The sequence below is a fragment of the Apium graveolens genome, chromosome 2 (genome assembly GCF_009905375.1).
Source record: "Apium graveolens cultivar Ventura chromosome 2, ASM990537v1, whole genome shotgun sequence".
In the NCBI taxonomy this organism is placed as follows: Eukaryota; Viridiplantae; Streptophyta; class Magnoliopsida; order Apiales; family Apiaceae; genus Apium; species Apium graveolens.
The window spans coordinates 41,138,065-41,150,521 of NC_133648.1; the positions used below are offsets into that span (position 1 = coordinate 41,138,065).

At 40.6% G+C, this 12,457-nt stretch overlaps 1 protein-coding gene across 1 annotated transcript; it reads right to left on the reverse strand.

The window, feature by feature from the left end:
• Positions 1-11,209: 11,209 nt before the first annotated feature.
• LOC141688875 (uncharacterized) lies at positions 11,210-12,091 on the reverse strand. Its single transcript, XM_074493004.1, has 2 exons — positions 11,843-12,091; positions 11,210-11,761 (listed from the first exon to the last, which is right to left on the reverse strand). Exons 1-2 carry the CDS (start codon positions 12,089-12,091, stop codon positions 11,210-11,212), a joined length of 801 nt encoding a protein of 266 aa, XP_074349105.1.
• Positions 12,092-12,457: the final 366 nt, after the last annotated feature.

Here is a 12,457-nt window from a genome sequence, read left to right on the forward strand (position 1 = left end):
AATTACAGAAGGGGGTTGAATGGACTTCTGGTTACTTTTTAAAACTTTAAAAACTTTTTACAAAAATATATAACTGTGTATGAATATGCTTGAGTGCGGATAAGCAATTATAGTATTCAAGAACACAAAGTAGATAAACAGGTGTTTAAAAACTTTCTGATGGATTGAACTTTCCTTCAAATATATATATATATATATATATATATATATATATATATATATATGTGTGTGTATGTGTGTGTGTGTGTATATGTGTATGTGTGTATGTGTGTGTGTAGAGAAATCTATGTGATACAAAGTTGTACACAGCTGATTACAAGTAACACAACTAAGAACTTGAGAGTACTAAGAATAAAGCTTACAAAGACTCTCTAGTTGATGTGGTTGAATGCTTTCAAATTTCTTAGTCTTTTGTTACTAGCTACTCTTGGTTTTTATATATCACCAAGTTACATATGAAAGAAGACAAAATATAAAACCTATCAGCTAGGTCCAATCACATGTTTCTTCATTTCTATATCCAATGCAATCTAGTTAGATACAACATCTTTGAACGTCCATGTTTTGCATGGAAATGGAAATGCTGGAAATGCTTTATTTTCTTCTTAATCATACAATCAGGCTACCACATTCCTTTTATATACAATCAACCCATGTGACTATCAAGTCCCTTTCAACTGCTGTTTAGATTGATTATCCGTTGAGGCTTCATATGTGTTATCCGTTGAAGTTTCATCTGTTATCCGTTGAAACTTGACTTGTTCATCCGTTGAAACTTGACTTGCTCATCCGTTGAAACTTGAATAGCTCATCCGTTGAAGCTTTGTAGATTAGCAATTGAAGTTGTTTTCATAGCAGTTGATACTCTTTCACTTATACAAAATTACAGGGCATTTTATATTTACAATTAACCCTCCTATTTTGTACATCTTGCTAGTAGTCAACATGACTTGGAAATAACTAAAACTCCTAAATCCCCAAGCTATTCTAGTATACAGAATGTGCTACATACTTATTCATATAAGCTACTCTTTTAACGTATTAGTAAAGTGATCATCCGTTGAAAGCTACAAAATCATTTAACTTATCTACGTAGAGTGTTTTGATAAGTCATCATCAAGCCTACAACATACAAAGATTTAAAATCTCACTTTAGCAAGCCTTCAATAACTTACAACATTGAATATATTTTTCTTTCTGCTTACCTGAATACTTTCATCACTTGAATGTCATAAATGACGATCAACAATAAATAGGACTGGACGCTAAAATTTTGACTACATCTGTTGATCATCCGGAATATAGTCCACTAATATAGGGTACCCATGCACACATTGGCCTATAATGATGGACTAGCCCCGCTAGCCTCTTACACAGCTGGACTAGCCCCGCTGGCCTCTTACGCAATATTGCTGGACTAGCCCATCTAGCCTTTTACGCAATTATCCAATCTTTATAAAAGGACTCCGGTTAATCGATGTCCTTATTTATTCAACTCCCCATTTCATATGGTTCGGAGTAATCATAACAACTTATGGCGAAATAACTAGAATAATTAGTTATTCGCTGATCACACAATAAAGATCCACCGTATAGAGTATGTTGGATAGCATAGTTATTCACTATCTATCGAGAATGAAATTATCTTCTAGCAGAATAATTACTAGAATGTCATGCTTTCAATAAACCAATGATTTTCTGCATAAAATGTCTTTCACAAATATTTATAAAAATAATCTAAAGTTTCGAGTATATAAATATTCATCAATTCCCAATATAGAAAAGAAAATGATACTTGCATAACCAGAACTGAATATTTTGATATGTAAAACATTTCACTATTCTAGAATTAGAATAGGAAGAAAAACTTGCCTTTGATCCTTAGCGGTTATGCACGCTCGAACTAACACAATTTTCTCATATCCCTCTCCCTTGACATCACCATTTTTTATACCAATAATCCTTTTATGTGTGGCTCTGTGAATGTCACGAGTTTGCTACGTGTTAAGAATATATTGTGAACTTAATGATAAGTTAAACAAAACACTTAGTAGATATTATTTAGTGTATTTGTAGCTTTCAACGGATGATCACTTCAGCATCCATTAAAAGAGTAGCTTATGTAATAGTAAGTTTAGTAGCATATATCAACATATTGTAATGCCTTAGTGAACTAGATGTTGTAGAATGTTAAATTCATGCTGACTACTAGATTGATATACAAGATAGGTTGGTTAGTTGTAAATATTAGATGCCTTGTAATCTTGTATAAATGACATGGAGTTAACTGTCATGAAGACAGTCTCAACAGATGTTTCACTAGGCTTCAATGGATGATCAGCTAAAGCTTCAACGGATGCTTCACAAAGTTTCAACAGATGATCAGCCAAAGTTTCAACGGATGATCAACCATAATTTCAACGGATGATCCGATGAAGTTTCAACGGATGATCAAATTCAAAAGAGCAGTTGATAGTGACTTGACAGTCACATGCGTTGATTGTATGCAAATGAAATGTGGCAGCCTAATTACAGGTTTTAGAGAACAAAGAAGCATTTCCATTTTGTTAGTCCCTTAAAAATGTAACAATAATTACAGAAGGGGGGTTGAATGAAATTCTTGAAACTTTTTCTTAAATAAAAATGTTCTAACTCAAATATATATATAAGTGTGAATTGATTAGCAGAATGCGGAATAGTTACTTGAAATGAATTAAAACATAAGTAATTAAAAACAAGAGACTTTAAAAACTTTCTGGTGGATTTGAATGATTTCACCAGAGATATTTAATATATATCGAGAGAACTCTGTGTGCAAAAAGCTCACAGTTGCTTACAAAATGATAACAACTAAGAATGAGAGAAATGCTGAGAATGCAGCTTACAAATGTTTCTCTCTTCTAGTATCTCTGTTTCTTTTCTTAGTTGCTTCTTGGTTTATATATCACCAAGATTACAAAGCAATAAGACAAGATAATAAAACAAAAACTATCAAATCTAATACAATGCTACTTCATTACTCTATTCTAGCATCTTTGAATATCTTCATAATAGCATGGAAATGGCAATGCTTCTTTGTTCTCGAAAACCCAGTTGAATATGCCACCACATTCCATTTACATACACTTGATGCATGTGACTGTGTTGTCACTGTCAACAGATATTTGAATTCTTTATTCGTCGGGTTTATGATCATCCGTCGAGTTAATGATCATCCGGCGGGTTGTTGATCATCCGTCGAATTCATTATTGTTTATCCGTCGGGTAGCAATCAGGCACTTGACTTCATTTCATTTATGCAGAATTACAAGACATCATCTATGTACAATTAATCAACCTATTCTGCATATCTAGTTACAGTCAACATGACTTAGGTACTACTACAGATTCGAATGTGCTACAGACTTATTGTTACATAAGCTACTCACTCGATGGATAATAAGTCATCATCCGTCGGGACTGAAATGAGTTATCCATCGGGACTATAATCCTTATCCGTCGAGTGCTACATTTTCACTAAGTAAAATCTACCAAGGTGTTTTGTTCATGAAATCATCAAGTATACAACATATACACAACACATTTTAATGCTAAACTGAAGATATTAAAAGATGCTGGATTGAGAAATGAAGAAGCATGAGATTAGACTAGAAACATTTTATCTTATTTGTTTGTCTCTTTATCATGTAACTTGGTGATATATAAACCAAGAATTGCAAGTAGAACTTTATCCAAGTAAGTAAACGATTACCAGAGAAATAGAAAAAGCAAAATTTGTAAAGAATTTCTCTGTTCTTGTAGTTCAACTTGTAAGCAGCTGTGTACAACATTGTAACACAAAGTTCTCTATATTATATATATCTCTGGTGGAAAAGTTCAATCCACCAGAAAGTTTTTAAAAACTTGTATTTGATTATTTTGCGTTTGATTTCGTCAATACTTTCATTCCGCACCATAGCCAAATCAAACACAGTTATATAGTCATAGTAGAACTATTCTTAAATTTGAAAAAGTAGCCAGAATTACATTCAACCCCTCTTCTGTAATTCTTTGTTAGATTTTTTGGGAATAACACCACGCAACTACCATTCCATTTATTTTTTGTCTGTTCGCTTGGTCTTAATCGCCTCGAATGTTTCGTATCCATAATTAAAAGATAAACTTTAATCTTCTAAGCGATAATTATCTGACGAATTGCTCCTCTAAAATTCTATCGTCTACACATACGATAGCCCACACATAAAGGAAATAATTAAAAACAAGAATCTTGAACCACGTAGACATATAATTCATATAGCACATAAGCACATAATTCACGTATCACATAACTCGCTTCGTCAAAAGATTCAGTTAAAAATGCTCAAAATTGAAACCAAGTCAAAATACGACTTTTTAATAAATACGTGACTCAGAACCATTTGTAAAATAAGCGAGCTTTCAAAATAAAAGAATTTATATCTCGAAAGTATTTTTAATGGAAGCAAAATATTTTTCTGAGTCTAGGCACGTTCATTTCGTATTAAATGGACAAACGGTCTATTTATTACAAATAAAATTCGAACAATATAATTAATAATAATATTATTTGATTATTAAATACCTTTACTGGTAGGGATAAATAAGTCCTGATTTTATAATTAATGGACTGCTAGGCCCAATAATAAGATGTATAATATTCAGACCAGAAAGGTTAAGCCTGATGGACCAGATCAGGCCTGGTGGAATAAAAAAGGCCCAAAAGCCCTGATTATTAATTAATTTCGTAATTAATTAATAAGGGAAAAATCAGCTATTGAGAAGAGTCCCGATAAGGATATAAATCCTTATAGATTAGCCTCAAGGGGACCTAAAAGGATAAGGAATCAGCTTCCTACTTCCTAGGACTCCTAAGTCTATCCTAATTCAGAGGCTTGTCCACCAAGTCTCCTATACCAAGTCCAATTCAAGGACTCCCAACATCTATATAAGGGGTCTCACCCCCACCAATCAGAACTACGTTTTTTGGCTTGATTCTCTAATTCACAGAGATACGTAGGCATCTCGTAAAGGCAGATTGAGCCACGAAGCACGAGAGCATCCATTAAAGGCCTTGAGCTCCCGAATCTTAGTATTAAATACAGCAAGTAATAACCTTGGTTTTTTATCCATAACATTTGGCGCCGTCTGTGGAAAACGCAACAACAACCATGGCGAGAACACGGAGAACAATTGGAGCTCTAGAGGAAGGAACACCATCAGAGACAACCCAGGTGATCTCATCAACCGTGGAGGTTCCTCCCCATTCAACTTATGCATCTACTCAGGGGGAAGCCCAGACAGGGGCAACTCATCCTCAGCCACAAGGGACAACTCCCCCGACTATTCAAGGTACGAATCCTCAAGTTCAACAAATATATATACCTGTGAATTCTCGACCCGTCGGGTATGAATATTCAACTATTGTTATTACTAACCCCCCTTATGGGATGCCCCTTCACCCTGAGGTTGGAGGAAGCGGATATGCTGGGCGAAGCGAAGCACGAGGGCGGTCGCCCCCCTATATACGAGGTTTGGATCCTATCCCTGAGGATCGGGAATTTTCTGGTCCATACACCGAGAGAGACTCCGAATCTTCGGATGATGAAGTGGCCCCGAGAAGGAGGCGTCCTGGAAAAGAGCCAATGGCCGATGGAAGGCAACGCCCCCAAAGCACCCCAGGGGCGAATCCCCAAGAAGTGCAGGAAAAGATCAGGGCTCATAAGGCTGAAATCCAAAGGCTGAGGCGTGATTTGGAGGCTCACCAAGCCACCAGACCCCACATACCTCCTAGGGGGAGAAATCCTCCTCCTATCATAGACCTGGATGGTTCAGTAAGAAGAAGGGCTGCTGTCCCAAGAACTGATCCAAGCAATCTCCTTCCCCTTGGAGATCCTGATGATCCAACTCCACCCTTCACAGAAGAGATAATGAATGCCCATATCTCAAGGAAATTTAAGATGCCCACTATCAAAGCCTATGATGGCACGGGAGACCCCGCTAATCATGTTAGGACATTCTCTAATGCACTGCTGCTGCAACCCGTGAATGATGCTATAAAATGTCGGGCCTTCCCTCAAACCCTGTCGGGTATGGCTCAAAGATGGTACAGTCGCCTACCCCCAAATTCTATTGGATCATTCAGAGAATTAAGTCAGGCTTTTATTAAGCAATTCATCAGTGGAAGAGTCCATGAGAAAAGTTCAGCATCTCTTATGAGTCTTGTGCAGGGAGCTAAGGAATCCTTAAGAGATTACCTGAATCGTTTTACAAAGGAGGCTTTAAAAGTCCCAGACCTTGATGATAAGGTAGCCATGATAGCACTGCAACAAGGAACTAGGGATGAGTTTTTCAAGATGTCTTTGGCCAAACGACCCCCTGAGAGCATGTTGCAGCTCCAAGAGAGGGCAGGGAAGTATATCAAGGTTGAAGAAAGTATGAGGAAGACCGTAGTAAGTAATGAGCCCACTGGAGGCAAGAAACGAAAAACTGATTTGGAGTATATTGCTAAGGACAAATATCCTAGAACCGAACAAAACCCTGATTCAAACCCCAAGAAGGGAGGACCTGGGCAAAAGTTCACTGAATACGCTAAGCTGAATGCTCCCAGAAGTCAGATTTTGATGGAGATTGAGAAAGACAGAGATATTCGCTGGCCTAAGCCCTTGAAGGCTGATCCCGCCAAGCTAGATAAGGGCAAGTATTGCAGGTTTCACAAAGATGTTGGCCATGACACCGATGAGTGTAGGCAATTGAAAGATGAAATTGAATTTTTGATTCGAAAAGGAAGATTGAACAAGTATACTGGAGATGGAGGGGACAGAAATAATAATGGAAGGAAGAACTTTGAAGATCGTAGGAGGGACCAAGACGATCAGGGGCGAAACCCCCAGCCTAGAGGACCAGTTATAAACACCATTTATGGAGGGCCGAGACCTCGAGGGCCTGTGATAAACACGATCTTTGGAGGTCCAACTGCTGCTGGATTGTCCAAAAATTCCAGAAAGGCATATACTAGAGAGATTATGCATATTGTTGGAGAAGCCCGGAAAAGGGCCAGGACAGAAGTAACATTGGCTTTTGATGATTCCGACCTAGAGGGTGTGAAGTTTCCCCATGACGACCCGCTGGTCATAACACCAATAATAGGAAATAGCCCGGTTAAGAGGGTCCTTGTGGATAATGGTGCTTCTGTGGATATCTTGCTCCACGACACCTTTCTAAGGATGGGGTATAACGACTCCCAGTTGACACCAACCGACATGCCGATATATGGATTTACTGGAGTAGAATGTCCTGTGGAAGGGATAATCAAATTGCCAACCACCATAGGTACGGAGCCAAGGCAAGCAACGCAGATGCTGGATTTCGTGGTGGTAAAGGCTAGTTCAACTTATAATGCTATCATGGGGAGAACAGGGATACATGCCTTCAAGGCAGTCCCCTCTTCCTACCATTCAGTCATGAAGTTTCCCACCCGAAACGGGATTGGAGAAGAGAGAGGAGATCAAAAAATGGCTAGAAGCTGTTATGTGGCCTCTTTGAGGGCAGATGGAGTCGGGGGGCAGGTTCTTCCTATTGAAGATATGGATGTTCGAGATAATGATGAGAATAGAGGAAGGCCAGCAGAAGAATTGGTTTCGGTTCCTTTAGACCCCGAGAATCCTGAGAGGACGACTTTCGTTGGAGCCACATTAGAGGAGCCCCTTAGAGGGAAGTTAATGAAATTTTTGCAAGAAAATAGTGATGTGTTTGCATGGTCAACAGCTGATATGCCAGGCATAGACCCGGAGTTAATTACTCACAAGCTAAACGTAGATCCAAGCCGGAAGACAGTGAAACAAAAGAAAAGAAATTTTGCCCCGGAAAGACAAGAGGCTATAAAGCAGGAAGTGGAAAAGCTCTTAGAGGCTGGTTTCATTGAGGAGATTCAATTTCCGGAGTGGTTAGCAAATCCTGTAATGGTAAAGAAGGCTAATGGAAAGTGGAGGATGTGTATAGACTTCACCGATCTGAATGATGCATGCCCCAAAGACTGTTTTCCGCTGCCTAGAATTGATACTTTGATTGATGCCACCGCTGGACATGAGATGCTGAGTTTCATGGATGGGTTTAGTGGATACAACCAGATCAAAATGCATAAGGATGACATTCCAAAGGTATCATTTATCACTGACTTTGGTGTTTATTGTTATCTTGTTATGGCGTTTGGTCTCAAGAATGCAGGAGCCACCTATCAAAGGTTGGTAAATAGAATTTTTAAGGATCTTATTGGTAAGACTATTGAAGTCTATGTTGATGACATGTTAGTCAAGAGTCTAGTAAAGGCTGATCATATAGCCCATTTAAGGGAAGCTTTTGAGGTCCTGAGGTACCACAAGATGATGTTGAATCCGACGAAGTGTGCTTTCGGAGTAGGATCTGGAAAATTCTTGGGATTGATGGTCTCGAAGAGGGGAATTGAGGCAAACCCCGATAAAATAAAGGCAATCCTGGACATGGAACCCCCCAAAACTGTCAAGGATGTTCAGAAGCTCACAGGAAGGGTTGCTGCGTTAGGACGATTCATCTCCAAGTCAGGAGACAAATGCTTGTCATTTTTCAAGTCACTAAAGAACATCAAAGACTTTGTATGGAGTGAGGAAAATCAGAAGGCATTTGAAGAGTTAAAGAAGTATATGGGCCAGGCCTCGTTGTTGGCCAAGCCAGTTCTGAATGAAGTTTTATTCTTGTACTTGGCTGTTTCAGAGAGCGCCTTGAGCGCCGTGTTGGTTAAGGAGGAACTGAAAGTCCAGAAACCCGTATACTATGTCAGCAAAATTTTGCATGGTGCTGAGTTGAATTATTCAGCCATTGAAAAATTCGCTTTAGCCTTGGTAATGGCTTCAAGAAAGTTGCGTCCTTATTTTCAAGCTCACCAAATTGAAGTGCTAACAAATCAGCCACTGAGAAATATCATTCACAGTCCCAAGGCAAGTGGGAGACTGATTAAGTGGGCAATAGAGTTGGGAGAGTTCGATCTCAAGTATAAGCCACGTACGGCCATAAAAGCCCAGGCACTAGCTGACTTCGTGGTGGAATGTACCATACCCAACCAAGAAGTCGGGGGGCAGGAAGATACCATACCTCAAGACAAGGGAGTCGACAATGGGGACAAGGATAAAGAATATTGGGTTCTCTATTTTGATGGAGCATCAAAAACAAATTCCAGTGGAGCAGGGTTGGTTTTGCAAAGCCCTGATGGGTTCTTAATTGAGTATGCTATGAAGCTAGACTTCCCAACCACAAACAATGAGGCAGAGTATGAAGCCCTGATTGCTGGCCTTGGTCTAGTTGGGACACTTAGAGTCAAAAACTTAAAGGTCCGTGGAGACTCGAAGCTGATCATATCCCAGGTAAAGGGAGAATTTGAGGCAAGGGATGATACAATGGCTAAGTATGTTCGCCTAGTAAGGGCTGTGATGACCTAATTTGATGAATGCCATGTTGAACACATTCCAAGGGAAGAAAATACTAAAGCAGATGCGCTATCAAAGTTTGCTTCATCTGAGATTGAAGAAAGTTCCGGAAGTGTGTACTTCCGTGTTTTGAAGACACGAAGCATAGATGTTAAGCTTGTGGCTCCCATAGGCTTGGGGACGTCATGGATTGATCCCATCAAGGCTCACATTCAGACCGGTTGGTTGCCAAGCAATGCAACTGAGGCACGGAAGTTAACTGTTCGAGCACTGAGGTACTCTTTGATAGATGGGATTCTATATAAAAGATCTTTCGTGGTTCCTTACTTGAGGTGTCTCAGGCCCGATGAGGCATGCTTAGCTCTTGAGGAAGTGCATGGAGGTATTTGTGGGCAACACTTGGGGGGCAGGGCCTTGGCTCATAAGATAACCCGTTTAGGCTTCTATTGGCCAGAAATGATGGCTGATGCCAAAGAATATGTAAAGAAGTGTGATCGCTGTCAGAAGCATGCACCAGTCGCCAGACAACCCCCCGAGATGCTGACCTCTATCAACTCACCTATTCCCTTTGCTATGTGGGGGATGGATATTTTAGGGCCTTTTCCTATGGCCACAGCACAAAGGAAGTTTCTGATTGTAGCCATTGATTATTTCACCAAGTGGATCGAAGCCAAACCTTTGGCCAAAATCACAACTAAGCAGGTTGCACAATTCCTGTGGGAAAACATTATGTGCCGATATGGAATTCCCCGTATCCTCGTCACTGACAATGGAACACAATTCAACAACGAGGAATTCAAGAAGTATTACGAAGAAAATGAAATTGAGTTACGGTTCACCTCTGTGGCTCACCCGCAAGCCAATGGGCAAGCGGAGGTAGCAAATCGGATAATCCTGGATGGACTAAAGAAGAGGATCGAAAAGTCAAGAAATAATTGGGTGGATGAGATACTTCCCATATTATGGGCCTATAGGACTACCTGTAGAGTCACGACAGATGCAACTCCTTTCATGTTGGCATATGGGGCAGAAGCAGTAGTTCCAGTAGAGATATCACATTCCTCTCCAAGGATTCAGGCTTTCAATGCAGAAGAAAATGAGGAAGGGCAAAGGTTAGCCCTGGATCTGATCGATGAAGTGCGAGATAGGGCACATGCAAAGATAGTAGAATATCAGAAAAAGGCTTCGTTCTACTATAACCTAAGGGTTAAAGAAAGGTATTTTAAACAAGGCGATCTAGTCTTGAGGAAAATAGAAGCATCTGGTGTAGGACAAAAAGGGAAGCTTGCCCCGAATTGGGAAGGGCCGTACAGAGTCAAGAGTGTTCAAGGTAGAGGAACCTACAAGCTAGAGACTATGGATGGTTTTGAAGTCCCGAGAACTTGGCATGCACAAAACCTGAAGGTTTACTATGTGTAGGGCAGCCGGATACGATTCTCACTCGTCAGGATGGCGAGTAGGTTGAAAAGCACCTTGAAGCTTTGCTTGCTTAGGATTTATATGTTTTAGTTTTATTACGAAGTTTATTAAGACTTGTGTAAGGGACGAATCCCAGACAATTTTATGAAATTTATGAGTTCTTCAAAGTATGTTTGTGGCCTAACAAATAAAAATCAAATGCATGGATGCAAGCATAGAAGGTGATAAATAAAATAGATCTGATAGATGTTACAAAAGTTCGATAAATAAAGTCTCGAAAATAAAAAAAAAACAAGCCACGCAGGGCTGAAAAAGCTCTAAGGAGCTGAAGTACCCTCGGCATCCATATCATCATCCTCTCCACTCTCGCTGGATGTCTCTGTCGTCTCGGAGGAGGAGGAAGAGCTGTCGTCCTCAGCAGGTCTGGAAGAAGACTCGGGAGGAGGAAGGAGTGGATCCTGAGGAACATGGTCCGAGACAACTACTCGGGTACGAAACCTCTGTAGCAAAGCCTCGTCATCAGGGCAGATATAGTCCGCCGGGTTAATATCAGGACAAGCCTCGTTCACGGTCCCAAGGGCCGTGTCCCAACCAGTCCTAAAAAACCCGGGAAAGACTGAATCATCCCTAATCCTCATGGATTGGGCAAACTCCTCCGAGTCCAGATAGTTGTCTATAGCTTTATCCTTCTCCGCCCGAAGTACCACCAGCTCGGCGTTAGACTCTCCGAGTTCTTCCTCCTTGCGCTTGAGCTTCTTCTCCAGGGTAGCGTACTTCTTCTGTTGCCTCCTGAGGGCATTATCGGCCTTATCAGAAGCCCGCTTCCATGATTCGGCTTGCCTCACAGCGCCTTGAAAGTAGGCGTTAGACTGAAACAAAGCAATTAAGAAAGTATAAGGCAAGAAAATGCTACAAGAACGAAAAATAAGTTCAAAAAAGAGAAGGCATACCGAAGCCAGAGACTGAGCTCCCATGAGTTTAATCCTCTCAAGATCAGGGGTGGCCACCACATCAGTAAAGTCCTTGGGAGTCACGCTATGGTAGGACCAATCCCAAGCATGTTTCGTGGAACCAACCACGGTGTCCCCTCGGCGGAATCCCCAAAGAGGCTGGAAGGCACCTGTGGCAGTAGCAGTAGGGGCAGCAGCAGTGATAGGAGCACTATGGCCCCCAACTCCTTCGGTTGAAGCCTCCCCCATAGGCTCTTTCTGCTTTCTCAAGAAGATAGGCTCTGTCGCCTTTCCCCGGGTGTCTAGGCCTGCGAGCCGAGCTTTCTTCATCCTAGCTGTCTCCTCAACCAAAGGAACATTGTCCTCGTTAATCTCCTTAGCAGCTGAAACAAAGCAAATGACAAAATAAGTGATGTTAATAATGCATGAAATGAAGTAAAATTGAGAAGGGAAGAAAAATACCCTGTTGAGAAACAGAGGATAGTCCCACATGAATCAGGGAAAACTCCTCTAAGAGAGTCCAGCTGGTGGTCGTGCCATCATCCTGAGTAAGCCCATTATAAATAATAGTTTCTTCGGGAGTTAAGTGAATGGATTTGAGGCTACCATCACTGA